We start from the raw sequence: 17,105 nt of genomic DNA, 5'->3' as shown, positions 1-17,105 counted from the left end.
CATGATCGGCGGTGACATGAGAGCGGGCGAAGGTGGAGCATTGGGGTTAGGACGCTAAGGGGGAAGGGGGGGAGCAAGCTATAGGGTTGGAGCCTGGGTCAGGTTCCCGTGGGAAGCGAAAAGAAAGTCCGCAGTTCCGCACCTGCAGGCAGCCTGGAGAGCGTGGCCGTGTACGCCCTGGGCGCAGCCATCTTTGCAGTGGTGGGGACGCGTTGCATTGTGGGGAGCGGGGGGGAATCAGTGGTCGCTAGGGGCAGTCACGTGCGGTGGTTACCAATCGGAGGGAGGTGGGGGGATTAGTGGGGGGCGGTGGGGGATAGAGGGGGGGGCGGTGGGGGGATAGTGGGGGGGCGGTGGGGGGATAGTGGGAGGGCGGTGGGGGTTAGTGGGGAGATAGTGGGGGGGCGGTTGTGGGATAGTGGGGGGGGGGCGGTGGGGGGTAGTGGGGAGATAGTGGGGGGGCGGTGGTGGGATAGTGGGGGGGGGGGCGGTGGGGGGTAGTGGGGAGATAGTGGGGGGCGGTGGGGGTAGTGGGGGGGGGTTTGTGGGGAGATAGTGGGGGGGCGGTGGGGGGTAGTGGGGGGGGTTGTGATGAGATAGTGGGGGGCGGTGGGGGGTAGTGGGGTAAGCGGTGGGGGGGTAGTGGGGGGGGTAGTGGGGGGGGCGGTAGTGGGATAGTGGGGGGCGGTGGGGGGGGGTGGTGGGGGGTAGTGGGGGGGGTGGCGGTGGGGGGTAGTGGGGGGGTTGTGATGAGATAGTGGGGGGCGGTGGGAAGATAGTGGGGGGCGGTGGGGGGTAGTGGGGGGGGGATAGTGGGGGGGGGGCGGTAGTGGGATAGTGGGGGGGGCGGTGGGGGGTAGTGGGGGGATAGTGGGGGACGGTGGTGGGATAATCGGGGGGCGGTGGGGGGTTGTGGGGGGGTAGTGGGGGTGGTGGTGGGCGGTCTGAGGATAGTGGGGGGGGGGATTAATCTGTAGGCCGACGACACACATCGTGTTCCTCGATATACGACAGAGATGCGTTCCTGCCTGGAGCATCTTCGTGCATTGAAACTTCTTCGTATGCGGAACTGAAAAACTGAAACATTTGTACGATGAGGATGCGTTTCCCCAGCCTTCGTAACTTACCATCTCATACTCTAAACAATTAATGACGTTTAGTTCATATTATAAACAAAGACAATTAATGTTGACAATCATTTTACATTTTATACCGTATTGTATTGAAAATAATAACTGAAAAATATTAGAAACGCAGTGCACTGCACTCACCAATGCAGCCTTAAGGTTGCATTGTATATTAATCGTTCGTGCGTACAGAATCAATTGCTTTCGATTCTTGTCAGATTATTTGTTATCTGATTTTTATGCAATACAGTGGCAAGATAATATGCATGTCATTATTTTTTTATATTCTCTAGAATTTTAAGAATACAATTCTAACTGTCAATGTCTCCCAAACTTCTTCCATCGTTTCAATGCAACAACTCAATGTTACTTGTCACACGGAAAATCACTTTGCATTCAGTTACCCAGCTAGGTTCTGAACTACTCAGGCACACATCATTCCTAATATCGCACGATTACTTGGTGGTGGTGGTGATACTGGTAGGAACCTCCTGGTTACACCAGCCCACAGGGGATTATTGTGTCCGTCGTGCAGGGAGGGGCTGGGTGGGGAGGGAGGAGCTGGGTGGGGTGGGGAGGGTGGGGCTGAGTGGGGAGGGGAGGGTGGGGAGGGGCTGGGTGGGGATGATGGGGAGGGGCTGGGTGGGGAGGGTGGGGCTGGGTGGGGGCTGGGAGGGGTGGGGCTGGGAGAGGCTGGTCACCCCGTGATGCCCTTATAAAACTCAACGTTTAACCTACTCACGCCGGCTTGTGCCCGCCCTCACAGTCGGGCATATTTGCGGAATACACCACGCCGCAGTTGACCCTGGCCATTGACCGAGCAACCCAACGTTCCTACCAGCTCCCTCCGCAGGAATGTGTTATTTTCTCCTACTCCTGCGTTGGCAGCGGTGATCCAGCAGATGGCAGTCCGCACAGATGGATTCAAGAAAGCACCCAGCACGATGGGGGTTTTTTTTCTTCCCTTCAAAATTAAATCTTTCTGCAGAGGGTCACGGTTCGACTCCAGCGGCTGCCCCGATTAATACTATGGGTGGATCAGCCAATAAGAAACTCGCCGCTTTACAATAGACGTGACGCTCACAAGAGGAGGCCGTTGTGGATCAGCATCCTGAGACTATTTTTTTTTATCCTTTATATTAAGTTCGCTTGCTTGCTTAGGACCGTGCAAATCTTTCGGTCGTTTTTTAACCCATTTCCCGTGATCCAATCGAGCTGACATTTTCCACACAGACTCGTTGTGCGTGACAATTAATGTTCGTGAAATTTTTTTCCCAAAATTTTACACTTTTTAGGACAAAAATATTATATGTAATTACCAATTGCTTAATGGTGCAATGCAATCATCTGACCCATAGGTGGCAGCCATCTCAAGCCAGAGGACGAGAGGACTCTAGCCGCCACGCATATAAAGGATTTATAGTGAAAAACTTAATTTTTTAATACCTCACCCACACAAAGATAAAGACCCCCCGTGTAGCCTTAACAGACTGTTGGGGCAAGTGCGGTTAGCGAGCACCTATAAAGGCCGGCACGGCACACGAGGTGGTGGGTGGGTGGCCAGCACCACGCCCGGCCGCCTTTGTCTCCCCAGTGGCGATGTTCACACCAGATCCTCATTTGAGGCTGAGTCGACCTAGGGGAGGCCCAGGTACCGGTTCAGATAATCGGGTCACCGGGTTCGTAGCGCAGTGCGCTGACCGCTCACCCACACACTCAACCGACTCGCCGTCTGTGAGTGTTTATAGGGGCCGTTCATAAATGACGTCACGCACCTGGGGGGGGGGGGGTCAGACATTTGTGACGATGTGTGACGAGGGGGGGGGGTGAGAAATGTGACGTAACATCAAAATGCCCAACTTTAAATAAATATAAACAACACGTTCTACTTAATTAAATATACTTTTTAGTAAATGTTTTCTCCTACAACATCAGAGTGCAGCGCCACATTAAATACGCACTACAATGACAATAGTTTAAAGCGATTTGAAGCATATTTTATTTTCATAATGGAAATATGGTTTTGGGGGGGGGGGCAAAGCTTTGTGACGTCATATTTGAGGGGGGGGGGGGTCTGACTTTTTGTGACGCCGTGTGACGAGGGGGGGGGGTCAAAAATCGTCCAAAATCGCGTGACGTCATTTATGGACGGCCCCAATTACGGGGCTGTACGTGGTTTGGAGTTTGTAGGCTCAGCGGCACACAGGCAGGAGGGAGACGGTATTTTAATGATCCACTTGTGCATCTGGTATCCGCATCTTCCACGTGTACCACATTATCTTGGTAATCCCGCCGCTGCTGTTGCTGAAACTAATAGAGGGGACGGGGGGGCGGTGTTAGATCGCGTAAATATATGTGTCGTTAAACCCGCCACCACCCGACACACCGAAAGAACCAAAGAATAATTCCTGCAGTCACGAAAGCTCAAAAATAAAGGTTTGTCACTTTAAAAAAAAGGTGCCAATTTGTTACTAGTTCAGCACACCGGTTGTTTTGGAGAGTTAATCCACCGCATTTACAATGAGTTCGACGTTTCGCCACTAAGTACAACCAGCATCATCAGGCGACAGCCAGATACGTGGAGAAATCCTCCTGTTTGTTCAATAACACGTGGCCTGGCAAGGAAAAGTGGATCATAGGCGACGTTTCGGGCAATGACTGTTCATAGTTAAAGGCATTTAGCTCGAAACGTCGACTTTACACAATTACCGACACGTGCTAACAGATGGGAGACGTGTCTGGCTTACCCGCCTTTTGTATATTTTGAATGCCAAGTGTTGTTGACAAACGTTATTGAGTGTTCTGTGTGAGTGGTGGGTGGAGTCAACGGGCGGGGCCAAGTAGCAAGTAGGCGGGGCTAAGTAGCAAGTGGGTGGGGCCACGCAACGAGTGGGCGTGGCTAAGTAGTAAGTGGGCGGGGCCAATCGCAAGTGGGCGTGACCAATTAGCAAGTAGGTGGGGCTAAGTAGCAAGTGGGCGGGGTCACGCATCGAGTGGGTGTGGCCAAGTAGCAAGTGGGCGGGGCTAAGCAGTAAGTGGGCGGGGCCAATAACAAGTGGGCGGGATCGTAAGGCGGAGTCTGAGCGAGGCTCCACCCCCATATAGGCGGGGCGATGAGCCAATGGGCGGAGTCAATGGGCAAACAGCCGGGAAAATCTCATATGCTAATGAGGGGAGGGGGGTGTGGCCTGGGTAGCTCTGACTCCTCCCCACCTTTGAATTTCCCACCGCGCTCGCGCCCGCCGGGGACACACTCCGCTTCAACGCCATTGGCCCGGCTCGCCACACCCCACGTGATGCGCCCTCGGGCCAATGGCGAGGTGGGTGCGCGGGGCCTATCCGCGCTGGGGAATGTGGAAGGTGACGCGGCGGGGAGGTGCCGCCATTTCGCCTCGTCGTTTTAAAATGGCTCCGGTAGGAACCCCCCTCCCTCCCTCCTCCTCCTCGCTCGCTCGCATTGCCCGCGCATCGCACCACGTTTCTCACTTTTTACATTTAGCAAGTATAGAATTTTTTCAAGGGCATATGACCGCTGGTGTTTTCTGCACGTTGCCGATGCTTTCACTCGTACGTCGTGTTTAATTTAAGCTCCCGTGTGTTTTTTGTGCGATGATGAGTGGGGGGCGGGGGGGTGTGAGGGGTGCGATGTGTGTGTGTTTGTGAGGGAAAAAAAAATATTAAAAAAAAGAAATAAAAAAACACGGCGGGGGCCAAACAGCAGCAGCCAGCACATTGCGGCTCGCTCGCGGTATTTAATAATAATAATTTAAAAAATCCGCGCGCCGCGAAATCCCTACATCTGTTCGGCCGCCCTCGATGTTACGGCGGCTCTCATTGGGCCTGCCGGTGTCACGTGGCTGCCCATTGCCCAATGGGATACGGCGACACGGCGGTCCGTGTCAATCCGCGCTATGGGATGTAACGCGAGGGGCGGGGCCTATAGAGGGGGAAGGGCGGCCAGTGAAAGGGGGCGTGGTCTCGTCTCTCCCCCCCCATTGGCCCCGCCTCCCCCCGCTGCAGCCCCGCCCCTCACCTCCCCGCGTCTTCATTAATTCTGCGTTAAAACATGCGACTGTTTTGCCATTGACATCGCTAAGCAGCCGACTAATGCGCGGTTTGTTGTTGTTGGTGTTGGGTCGATGGATGTAGAAGGTGGTGGTAGTGACGGTGGCCCGTTTGTCTTCCTCGCTATAGAAAACAAATGATAATACATTTGAGTTTTTTTTTATTAAAACGTGTCTTTAAATGAATGGCTCCTTACACCCGGCTAGAGATTTGTGATTGTGCGTCGCCGTCTCCTCCTCCTCCTTCGCCTTCGTCCGTCATGAGACGGAATCGAGTCCGTGAGTTTCATCTCCCTTTACCACAACCCCCCTCCTCTCTCTCATCATTACATCTAAAACCTCTTGGCGTTCGTGTTATCTCTATCGCATTGAGCGGCCGTCGTTACCCGAGTAGTGCACGTGTGTGTCACGAATTAGGGCTCGTGTTTTAATCGGCGAAACGTCGTACATCGGAATTGGTTTTTGTTTTAAACTCTCCCAACGCACCAGCCCGGTGTGTTGTTGTTGTTGTTGCTGTTGTTGTTGTGCTGCTGCTGCTAAGCAATTGGCACGCTTTCGTTAACGTGACGAACCTTTGATAATGTTATTGGCCGCGTCGAGTGGTGGAGGGTTTAACGACACACATTTATGCGATCTAACACCCAGCCCCCCCCCCTTCTAGACCTTGTTTTAATTGTCTCCTTATCGACGATTGTCGTGGGATATCCTCCCTGCCGTAGGTCGGTTGGCCGAAACGTCTACCCGGTCACGTCGTTAAAAATGTACCTCAACAACGTTTGTTTTTATTATAATTGTATACGTGAACGCAACGCAACGATATACAGTAATCGATACAACGCTGCAATGGATATTCGTGGTGATTGGAATATGATGATGGTTGTTGTTGTTGACAGCACGAGTCGTTTAACCTCTGCAGCTGCAGCAGCAATGATTGCACTGTGGTTTGTGTCCTAATAGTTGTTGTTGTTACACGGACGAGGATAATGGTGATGAGATAATAAGCTTATTTGCCATTCGAGGGCTCGCATTGAGAGCCCGTGACCCGAGATTGAACTTCACTGCTCAGCGCTGCCGGGTTCAGAGGTTGAGTTGGGGTCAGGGATTCCCCTTTCGTCACCCATTAAAACGACACTTTGCCCACTTGAAATAAACCCAGTTGATAATGTTAAACGAATAGGATGTCACCTTAAACGATTGGCATTAACACTGCCCTATATTCCTTATAATCGTACAATCGGTGTGTTAGTTCATTTCTGGACGAAGGCCTCCAAACTCCGTGTTGGGATTGGGGGAGGGTTGTTTGAACACGAACCACGGGGATCCTATAGACTTGGGAACATTGACGTATAGTACAACACCCATTCTAGTTGCACTCACCCTCTGCTTCTGACCACATAGCATTGCTCCGCAAGCCGCCTGCGATTTCCTGGTGCGCATGGCGAATGGACATCATCCGTCGAAGCGACATCCAGACCCGTGGTGACCTGCTTAGCTTACGGGATCTGATGAGAGTGGTTGATTCCCGGTGATTTTGGTCATCAGGCGAATCTCTTGGACATTTATCGGGCCGACGTTTTGGGTCTGTGGATGTTATTCGGAGCAGAGAGAGAGAGACCGAGAAGCTGGCTGACTTGTAGTTGGAGATCACACTTTCACTCGTATTACAGGTTTTTGGGTTAGATCGCGTAAGTATATATGTGTCGTAACCCTCCACCACCCGACAGAGCCAGGAAGGTTTGTCACGTAAATAAAACGCGCCAATCGGTTACTACTGTAGCCCGCCGGTGTGTTTTGAGAGTAAATCCACAAAATGTACAATTTGAATACGACGTTTCGCTGGTAATTACATCTAGCTTCATCGGGCGATTTGCCAGAATAGGCTGAAGTAGTAACTCATTGGTGCATTTTGTTTACGTGACAAACCTTTACTGGCTGTGTCGGGTGATGGAGGGTTACGACGCATACTTGCGCGATCAAACCCAAAAAGCTTTATTATGAATAATATTAGTTGCGAAAGCCTTCGTGTAAAATCACACTTTCACTCTTGCTATTTGAGAAAAGTGCTAATATTCCCCTGAGATGTTCCCTCATGAGAGCCATGGGCCTTTGATTGCACTGCACACACACACTAGTGATGTGCGTTTGACTGTTGTTATCTCGTGTGTGTGGCTTTGCTCAAACACTCAAATTGCTCCTCATGTTGCAGAACATGCTCATTGAGTTATTGACCAAACATCGTGAGCCAGGTCTCTCTCCTGGAAATCGGCAGCAAAAACCCGCCGTTTCGCACTAGAGGTGTTTTTTTTTGGTTGCGTGAATTGCAACAAATTTGCGGTCGTTCCCAAAACGGCAATAACAATAATTTCTTTTTTCAGCCTCCCAAACACAACAGCATCTCAAGATTCTTTTATGGGGAATTGCAAATTATAACCCTTCTCAACGAGGGTTGGCCCTTGTTTAAACCTTCTGGTCAACAGGATTGCACTTAACCGGTGTATTTTATTTAATGTAAACAGTGCCAGTGAGGCCTTCCTGGACAAAGGACATTGTTATTGTTATAATGCTGTGGAGGTCAAGTAATGAATGGACATATGAATGCTTTGTATTGGACTTATTTAACTCGAGTCTGTGTGTGTCTGCGTGTGTGTACTTTTGTGCGTATCTATATTTGTCGATGTGTCCCTTGTGTGCTTCTTTGTGCGCTTGTGTATTTGTGGCTGTGTGTGTGTGCTTGTGAGGGTCTGTATTTGTGTGTTTGTGTCTGTATGCATCTTTGTGTTTGTTCTTTTGTATGTGTGCTTGTATCTTTGTATGTATGTGGGTATGTATGTGTCTTTGTTATTGCACGTGTGTTATCTACATGTGTTTTATGCCTGTATGTGTGTACGTGGTTTCTGTATTTTTGCTCGTCATCTCATCAAGGCAAGTCCACGCGTCTTCTCGGACTGCGGCCGGTGACTCGGCGGGCCTGAGACCCGCACGCACTACCAGAGAGCGGGCAGGGGACAGCGTTGAGGGGCGACCGAGAGAGAGGGGACCGCACCGCGAGGTCGGCCCTGACCCCCTCCCAGCTCGCCCTGCCCTGGGGGGCAGTGGCTGGGCAGTCCGTCTCTCCCTGCTCACTCGCAACTCCTCACCCTCCCGCCACGCATTCCTTCGTTAAAACACCTCTCTGCTGTTACCCCTAGTACTCTTATTGCTTTCAAATGGATCGGCCAGCGAGTCCTCCTCCGGATAAATTTTGCACCGCCACCGAGACGGCCTCACCGTGTGGTGGTGGCGGTGGTGGCGGCGGTGGTGGCGGAGGCGACTCGGGCAGCGTGGAGCCTCCCGAATCCAGTGAGAGGCTGGACGCTGACGGTGGTGAACCTGGACGCGACCCCGACTCGGGGGAGGCGGCCGGATTTTCCATCAGGGATTCCACCCTCGGCAACGGTGGTGGTGGCGGCGGCAGTGGCGGTGGCCTCCGGCTAAAGATCCAGACCACCGCCAAACGTGCCAAGAAGCCGCCCAAGAGCCTGGAGAACTACATCTGCCGGCCTGCCATCAAGATCACCATCAAGCCCTCGCCGGGGAGGTTGACGGACAAGGGGGCCGCGCTCTCGGGGGCCACCGCCGTGCCCAAGGATGCCACCGCGATTGACGAAGCGGCTGCCAACAAGCGGAGGGTGAGTGATTCCATCTCCGGTCGTTTTTGCGCCGTGGTTCTTGGGTCGCACCGTGCTGGTTTTATGAGCGTTGGGCTCAAGAGTTATGAGTGTGCTGCTGCTGCTGCTGCAACTGTGGTGGCGGCTGCTGCTGCTTACCTACAGCAGCTGCAGGTACAGCTGCTGCCAAATCTGCTGCTGTGTTAGGACTGCTACTGCTGTGGATCCTGGTGCTGTTGCAGCTGCTGCAGCAGCATCTGGTGTTCCTGATGTGGGGTAGGGTCTAGGCTTGGGATAAAGGTCAGCTGTACAGTAGGTATAGCCGCCGCGGCTGCTGCTGCTATAAATCCTGCTCCTGTCTCTTGTGTTTATATTGCTACTGCTTTGACTGCTGCATCTATTGCTGCTGTGGCTTCTGCTGTTGCTGCCACTGTGGGGTCAGGTTAATATTTGTAGCTAAGTTCTAATCTAGGTACAGCTGCCTCTGCGGCTGTTAAAAGAACAAGCTACTGTTAATACTGCACTGATGTTGTTGCTGCTGCAGCTGCTCCTGTTATTGCTTCTGCTGGGAAACCATATTGCTCTATTGCTTGACTACTTAAATATGACCTTAACGCCATTCCTAGATGTGACCCTAAAAGCATGACCTTCCAAAGCACTTGCTGTAACGCCTAAGCCTGGTCCGTAAGAGTTGACCACAACAGGCTATGGAAACCCAGTCTTTATCCACAATAAGCCGATACACTTAATGCTGATTGTGAAAGGAAAATCCCATAACTTGCAGCAGAATCTCCCCCCACTCACGGCGCGTTGTATAGCCTGCTGTGTGTGTGTAATGCATGATGTACCGTGTGTGTTTGCCTCTATTGTAAACACATTCGCTCGCGCGTGACTTGGGTTAAGTGGAAATTTGAGATGATTTGGTGGGCCTGGTTAAAATGGGCGCCAAAATCTTTAGACTCGTCATCGATTGTGTCAAATTAAAAAAGCGCTAGCCTTTCATTTGATAATTCGCATTCATGAATTTCCCCGTCACCTCAATGCCACATTTTATTTTCGGCGGGTTCGCCTCGGCACCTGTGGGTTCCTGCGATGCGTTCGGTGTTGTGAGCAAGGCATCTGCCGGACGTGCACATTTGCGTAAAGAGTAGCACGTGTAAATCAGTCAGGCCCCATTAATTGTGGCTTTAAATGAAGATGAATGAGCTTCGGTAGCCGGGCCAGTGGGGCCGTGTTACTGCTGTAGCTTTGGCTTTCAATCGCCTGACAATTCGTTGCCACAAGCTGCTCATGGTTAGTCGATCCCATCGCTCATCATTGTACACTAATGACTTCGAGTCTGGATTTGAAGCGTCTTTCCTTTTCCGCTGCCCCAACCGCCACGTTCCCTTGCTCCCCCGTGGCCTCTCTCTCTTCACCCCACTCCCCGCGCCTCTCTGTGGGGGTTAAAACGTACAGCACGAGTCGTAGTAGTCGGCTTAAAGCGGCAAACAGTGCGGCAATCGCCATCATTGTGGAAACGTCGGGAGTGGGGCGTTAATTTTCCACGTTTAATTAGGTGGCAGTGTTCATGCAGTTGTGCCCAAGGTTTTATGTTTTTTTGTCCGGAAGCAAGCGCATTTGGGGTCTTGTTGAGATTACTGTTTGGGGATGTATCTTTGCAAAAAAAAAAGTAAATCAAGTTTTACGTTTTTAATAGAGTTTTTTGGGTAAGATCACGTAAATATAAATATGTTGTTAAATCCGCCACCACGCGACACAACCAATTAGTCAGGTTTCTCACGTGAACAGAACATGCCAATACGTTGCTAGTATAGCACACTGGTGGTGTGTTGGAGAGTAAATCTGCAACATTTGCAAGATTTACGTTGCTCTTTTGCAGCAACCAAAATAGCATCTCGTGTTTGTGGTTAGATGTAATCTTTTTCTTTCGTGAAACAAAGCAGCCCGGGTTTCATACCGCACTCGTTCAACTGCGCCACACACATCCACACTTCATTATTCTCCTCAACGACGACATGAATCAAGGGAAGTTGACAATTTAAGAGTTTATTTTTTTTTCTACATAAGCAACCGATCAGTTATGTGAAGAGCGAGGCAGTGAGTGGCAACGTGTAGGATGCATTACATCACCAACCTTTGACAGATAGGTCTCCACGTCTGCCAAACCTGTCGTGTTTAACCTCGCACCGTGGCTGTTTGAATTTTGTCTTATTGTTGGTTTTATGGGATGGCAGCAGTATGAAGACATGCCGTAAAGACACAAAGACAAAGCCCTTCCCTCCATCGCCCATTTCAGGCTTTTGGGGCTGGCATCGAGCAAGCGGTTAAGGCTGGCATGGCGCCCACAGGAGGGAGGGGGGGGATGATGTGGCCAACGTTACACCGGCCACTTTTGTCTCCCCATTGCTGATGTTTACACAAACACACCGCACCCAGGTACTCATTTGAGGTTCAGTCGACTTTAGAGGAGGCAGGCCTAGGACTGGTTTAAATAATCAACACTGATGTTAGCCACGGCCGGGAATCAAAATTCGGGCTCCCAGTTCTTTTTGTAGCCCAGTTCCGTTCCATCCGCACACATCGGTGGCGATTATCGAAACTGATCCTGGCCCTCCCCTAGGGCGACTCGGCCTGAAAATAAGTACAAAGACAGATCCCCTGTTATAGCCTGAACAGACTTTTGGGGCAAGTGCGTTTAGCGAGCACCTGAGGGCCGGCATGGCACACGAGAGGGGGTGGGTGGCCAACACCACGCCGGGCCGCCTTTGTCTTCCAGTGGCGGTGTTTACTCACCACACCAGGTACTCATTTGAGGCCGAGTCGACCTAGGGGAGGCCCCAGGACCGCTTCAGATAATCGTCACTGGTGTTGGCCGTGAGCGGGAATCGAACTTGGGCCGCAGGGTTCGTCGGGCAGCGCTCTAACCACTACACTACCGCCCCCCCCAAATGCACACGCACACTAGTCTCTCTCCGCCAGTCAAGAGTGTGACTTGCGCTTGGCATGGTGGAGTAAGCACCGCTCGGGTACAGTGCTGCTAATTCTGGTGTCTGGGCGTGCCGAGTGCCGTGCGGCCCAGGAGACTCTCGCATTCCAGAGGGCACACACGGCGTGTGTCGCCACCACCACCGCCGCCGCCGCTTGCATCGAGCAACTTTTACTGCCAAGAATAGCTTCCTGCGCCACGATACAGTGCCTCGCTCTGCAGAAGCGGTGGGCGTGGGTGGGGGAGCCACGAGAGAGCGATTCACTCCGCGGGTTATAATATATTACCCCCCACCGCCTGCCCGTTTGTTATTCCGTCACGAATACTGCGCGGCCCCTCCGCTTCTCTGGTGGGCGGCGTACATCCCGCGATGTCATTCGAATAAGAAGAGGTTAGGCCCCACGTGTGCCCTGGGTCCAAATATGCCCGAATGTAAACATTAACCACATATGCAGTAATTTACTTAATTGGGCAAAACCCCGACTGGTGGTGGACTCTATACCCACCTTGCACCGTATCAATTGAGGCAAATACCAGATGCGCTTATTATTGTGATTATCATTGGGTTACAATTTGATTTTCATGTTTATACCTGTCAACCCCTTATCAGTGCCCTCTACCTTACTACAGACCGATTCAGACCTTATTGGTCACCCCGTGCCCCCTTACAAATCTCAACGTTCATCCTACAAAGTCCCATCGCAAGGGAGAAACACAAACAAATAGGCAAAACCAATGTTTGCCAGTTTTAAAACGGCTGTACGCCACATGGACCTGAAAACTCAATTTTCCCTGTGCAAGAATATGGGTAAACCGTATGCGTTGACAGCTACTGTTGTTTGTTCAAGTCGACATTTAGATTCCCATGTACAGCCTCAACTCCCCTGCTTAATGAGGGTCTTCTCCTCGCTGTGCGGGTAACCCGCACCACGCTGTTTGTCCCTTCATTTGTGTTTTTGTATGATGTTGTTAAGCGTCCTATACTGCAAAAAAAAAGCCCCCACCATTAGCATTGTCGACAAGTACATGGCGTGGATGAATGGTTTTCCGTCGGTGAATGAGTGAATGAATGAAAGAAGACGTGGGGGTGGGGGGGGGCATGTGGCTAGTTGTGGTCCCAGTGGTCTCAAACGCCTCGGCGGAGGCAGGTGCTAGCAGCATGGGCTCGCAGCTGTCGACGTGAGAATGTCCCACCCCCGCCGCTCGATTTAAATTATACATGCAGGAGAAATAGCGCTCGCTCTGCCGGGCCCCCGTTTACTCACTTGCCGGCGCTCCCAGAAGATTTCGTGAATCATTGTGTGGTGCGCCGTTCTGTTTATGTGTGGAACCACACGGTACGCAGTATTTTTGTGGATGTTAGATTCGCAAGCCCCGGTGGGTTTTTTTTTCCTTGAGTTTTTTGGAACGCTCTCGCTTGGTCAGTTTGTGGTTAAAATCGAGTCAACGGCTTAGCATTTTGAACTTGGAACTGATGCCAGTTTTTTGTTGTTGCGCTTTGTGACTGGCAGGCATAGTACTGTTTGCCAAGTCATCGAGAGAGAGAGAGAGCGAGTGCTGCAACATAATGTAATATATTTACTCTACAATTTTAATTTATATAACATCTCAATGCCACTGCATCTCAAGAGACCGGAGAAACCAGTGGGCATTGTTAGGTTACAGAGAAAAGTGTCAGTCAAAGGCATGGGGGAAAAAAATGAAGGTATCGAGCCTGGACTTGAATAGGGGCGGTTTATTTATCCAACAAAGCCTCACTCTCGCAATATTCTCTTTTCAGGAGGGTCCTGCATTGGGATGGTTTGTCCATTTCCTTTTTTTAAGGCGTGCTTTGCTTGTGAGAGGAGATTGCATTGCCCAGAGAAAACCCCCCTCGCCGCCTGCGCTGCAGCGCAGTGCTGTGAAAGGTCCACACAGATGGGTTTGCAAACCCGCTTGCTGGTCGGTTGTAACTGCCCTCTCAGCTCGGTGAATTTCCTCTTTGTGATCCACCAACTCTTGCCTCTATAACAACAACAACAACAACCGCCATTCGCCACCAAGTGGCGGTGACGTCACCACGACGCTTGTGCCAGGCCATGTGCACCTTGAGGCTACCACGTGCAGTGTCGAACGCCCGCTGGCAGGAGGTCACGGGGCAGACCCAGTTGCCACGGGTCGACTGACTGAGACGACCGAGATGACTGGCTGATGCACCACCTGTGCCCCCTACTGTGCCATCACCACCACCACCACTACCACCATCACTACCACCACTACCACCACGACCACCATCACCACCACCACGACCACCACGACCACCATCACCACCACCACTACCACTACCACCATCACTACCACCACCACCATTACCACCACTACCAACAACAACAACAACCGCCATTCGCCACTAAGTGGCGGTGACGTCACCACGACGCTTGTGCCAGGCCATTTGCACCTTGAGGCTACCACGTGAAGTGTCGAACGCCCGCTGGCAGGAGGTCACGGGGCAGACCCAGTTGCCACGGGTCGATTGACCGAGATGACCGAGATGACTGGCTGATGCACCACCTGTGCCCCCTACTGTGCCATCACCACCACCACTACCACCATCACCACCACCATCACCACTACCACCATCACTACCACCACCACCATTACCACCACTACCAACAACAACAACAACCGCCATTCACCACTCAGTGGCGGTGACGTCACCACGACGCTTGTGCCAGGCCATGTGCACCTTGAGGCTACCACGTGAAGTGTCGAACGCCCGCTGGCAGGAGGTCACGGGGCAGACCCAGCAGGTGCCACGGGTCGACTGACCGAGATGACCGAGATGTTGTTTGCCTCTATAAAGCATCAGATCCACAGGTCGTCGCTTTGAGACGCTGTCGCCCCGACAGAGCTGGTTTTCACCTGAGGACGGCTGCTTGCGTTGTGGCCGAAACGTCGTGAGAATTATTGTATTATGTTTTATTTTTATTATTTTACTACTTCCCTTCTACGTGACTTTACCGAAAGAACCAAGAAGATGAATCCCTGCAGTCACGAAAGCAGCTTTAAATCGAAACTTTACACACCTGCCAGTTTCAAGACGGAGAAATGGAAATGTCCCCGCGACACTACGGGGTAACTGGGCCACAGGAGCACAAAGCTGCGGTAATTGGCTGGGTCCCTTGCGCGACGTGCACTTGCCACCGGTAGGCGCACACCGCTCGTGATGCTGCGACAAAGGGAGGCTTTGATTGTCACTTATCGTCCGACATTCAGGGGTCCTGGTTGCTCCATCTGCATGGCGGGCTTCGGTTGGCGGTTGCCCGTTCCGCTCATTGACATGCGCCATTGCCGCTTTTTTTTTGTCGGATGCGCTCTTACGCGTTCGGGGTTGCTTTTGTTGTCTTCGTCCGCCACTGGAACCTTCGTGTGCACAGCAGTCGGCCGGTGCTGCCCTCGGGAGTTTTTTGACAAAATGCGTGCCGTATTCCTCGTTGAGCGTCGTCGTGGTCCAGGCCTCCCCGCACTATCACCATCTTTCACGGCCCTGCGATGCAACAATCAGTCTCACTCCTGAATTGATTTAATTGCGCCACCTCTCTGAGGTGGTCATACTATCCTCGTGCACTTTCGTACCCTTTTAAATGCGTTATCGATATTTTGTCTTCTCCCCGCACATAATTTTTAATTGCTGTCTTGGTGGGGATGCCCTCGTCGATTGAGTTGGTACAGTTTGTTACCCCCTGTCAGATTCTTCCGTTCATTTCACGTCATCTAAAGTAAACTCGCCTGTGGAACAAATCGCCCCGACTTGTATGCCATCTCAGCGGCTCTCTTGAGGCTAAGCAGGGTCGACCCCAGATCGTGCTCGGATGGGCAACTGCTTTTCATAACAGGTGTAATATGATGCAGGGATACATTATGTGCAGTGCGACGAAATCCGTCGTTGCACCGTACTTCTATGCTCCCTCGTATGTGCCCCCGTCACCTTCACCAACCCGCGCTGACCAGCTTGGTGAACCTTTGTCAAGCGCACCCCACGACCCGCACGGCATGCAGAGGAAGTCCCCTCATCCAGCAGTGGATCGAACTTGGAACTTGCAATCCGTGGGCGCGACAGAAGAGGCGGCGGGGTTGGCGGTTGGCCGGGGAGGGTGGGGGGGGGCACAGGGTTGGCGCGGGCTAGAAAGGCCGGGCAAGGGGTTTGCCCCACGGGGTCACGTTCCCAATAACCGGGTCATGCCCAACAATAGCGGCCATTGTCCGTGGGTGTCAAAGGCCAAGAAACTGAACTCGCCCACGCCCATTAGCCTCCCACGTGTGTTATTGGTCCCGGGGAGACGGTTGAAGGGGCTTCGTGCCGCCAAACCCCACGGACAAAAGCAGATCTCGCACCCTTTTGGTCAAAGCACTGATGAGTCGCTTTGACAAGGGGGGGGTGGGGGGCAACCTGGTGCTGCATGATTGCCGACATCTACTCTTGTCACATACACTGGCGGCTCGCTGCGGGAGTGCGTGGGAGGCTTTCCCCCCAAAGGTTAGTTGCGAGTACTAATAGCGAAAATGTTGTTTGGCGCTTCGTTTATTAGGCCCATGGGTTGCTATTGATTGATCCGTGTGATAACAGAGGCTCGTGCGGTTCCCGCAGCGCTGCATCTTATGACTAATTGTGCGCATGGCTAAATTCAGTCAGAAGTTAATTGATTAGTCACGAACAACAATGCATGTATTTGACGGTGTTCAGTGGATATTTTACAGTACCTTAAAGGTTTATGTAATTATGCATTGCATTTGTTACTTAAAGGAATATAATCAATCGCACAATCCGGTCGAAATGAGGATCCTGAAATGAGTTTCATTTACTCAATCACCAAAACTATGACATTTCCACAGGAAGTTAAGATCTTAACGACATTAACCTGATTTATTTTTACTGCGTAGGTTTTTGTGGTTGGGTCTTATAGCTCTCTGATGTGTTTTCGGGTTGTACCACGTCATTGCTCGGCACAATGTCTGACGTTCTGCGCCAATTTGCCGGGAGCTTCTTCAGAATCTGAATGGTTCACTTCGAGTCATCGGCACGCAGAGAAGCTGATTCTCCATCATCATCACCATCATTTGTTTTTGAGTCTACGTCAGCCGAAAGATCGTTGTGTATACGTTGTCAACAAATATGCTGGCAACTTCGAGTCACACTGCTGCACTTGTGAACTTCCGACAGCTCCGTTGCCCCTTTTTCGGGGACTTGGCTGCACGGAAGCCACCCCGATTTTTTGTGTTTTCAAAAGGAAGCGCCGTT

General features: G+C 51.8%; 2 protein-coding genes across 4 annotated transcripts in view; one reads left to right on the top strand and one right to left on the bottom strand.

Annotated features, from left to right (window-relative positions):
• DAP3 (death associated protein 3) overlaps positions 1-226 on the bottom strand; it is a 30,744-nt gene extending 30,518 nt beyond the window's left edge. The window contains exon 1 of the mRNA XM_078618856.1: positions 143-226. Within this exon, the coding sequence (XP_078474982.1) occupies positions 143-218 (76 nt within the window). The 5' untranslated portion in view covers positions 219-226. The remainder of the gene's footprint in view (positions 1-142) is intronic.
• A 4,236-nt stretch (positions 227-4,462) lies between these two features.
• Positions 4,463-17,105, top strand: part of LOC144736147 (histone-lysine N-methyltransferase ASH1L-like) — a 96,299-nt gene continuing 83,656 nt past the window's right edge. Inside the window, exons 1-2 of one of the 3 annotated variants that reach the window (XM_078618725.1) lie at positions 4,463-4,541; positions 8,114-8,859. In XM_078618725.1, the coding sequence (XP_078474851.1) occupies positions 8,398-8,859 (462 nt within the window). In that variant the 5' untranslated portion in view covers positions 4,463-4,541; positions 8,114-8,397. Of the gene's footprint in view, positions 4,542-5,161; positions 5,471-8,113; positions 8,860-17,105 lie in introns of those variants that run through there. The other 2 variants (XM_078618726.1, XM_078618724.1) reach the window with 2 other exon arrangements.

The sequence above is a fragment of the Lampetra planeri genome, chromosome 59 (genome assembly GCF_965212315.1).
Source record: "Lampetra planeri chromosome 59, kcLamPlan1.2.h2, whole genome shotgun sequence".
NCBI classification, from domain to species: Eukaryota; Metazoa; Chordata; class Hyperoartia; order Petromyzontiformes; family Petromyzontidae; genus Lampetra; species Lampetra planeri.
The sequence above is the reverse complement of the archived record's forward strand: the minus strand, read 5'-3'. Positions and strand labels throughout refer to the sequence as shown.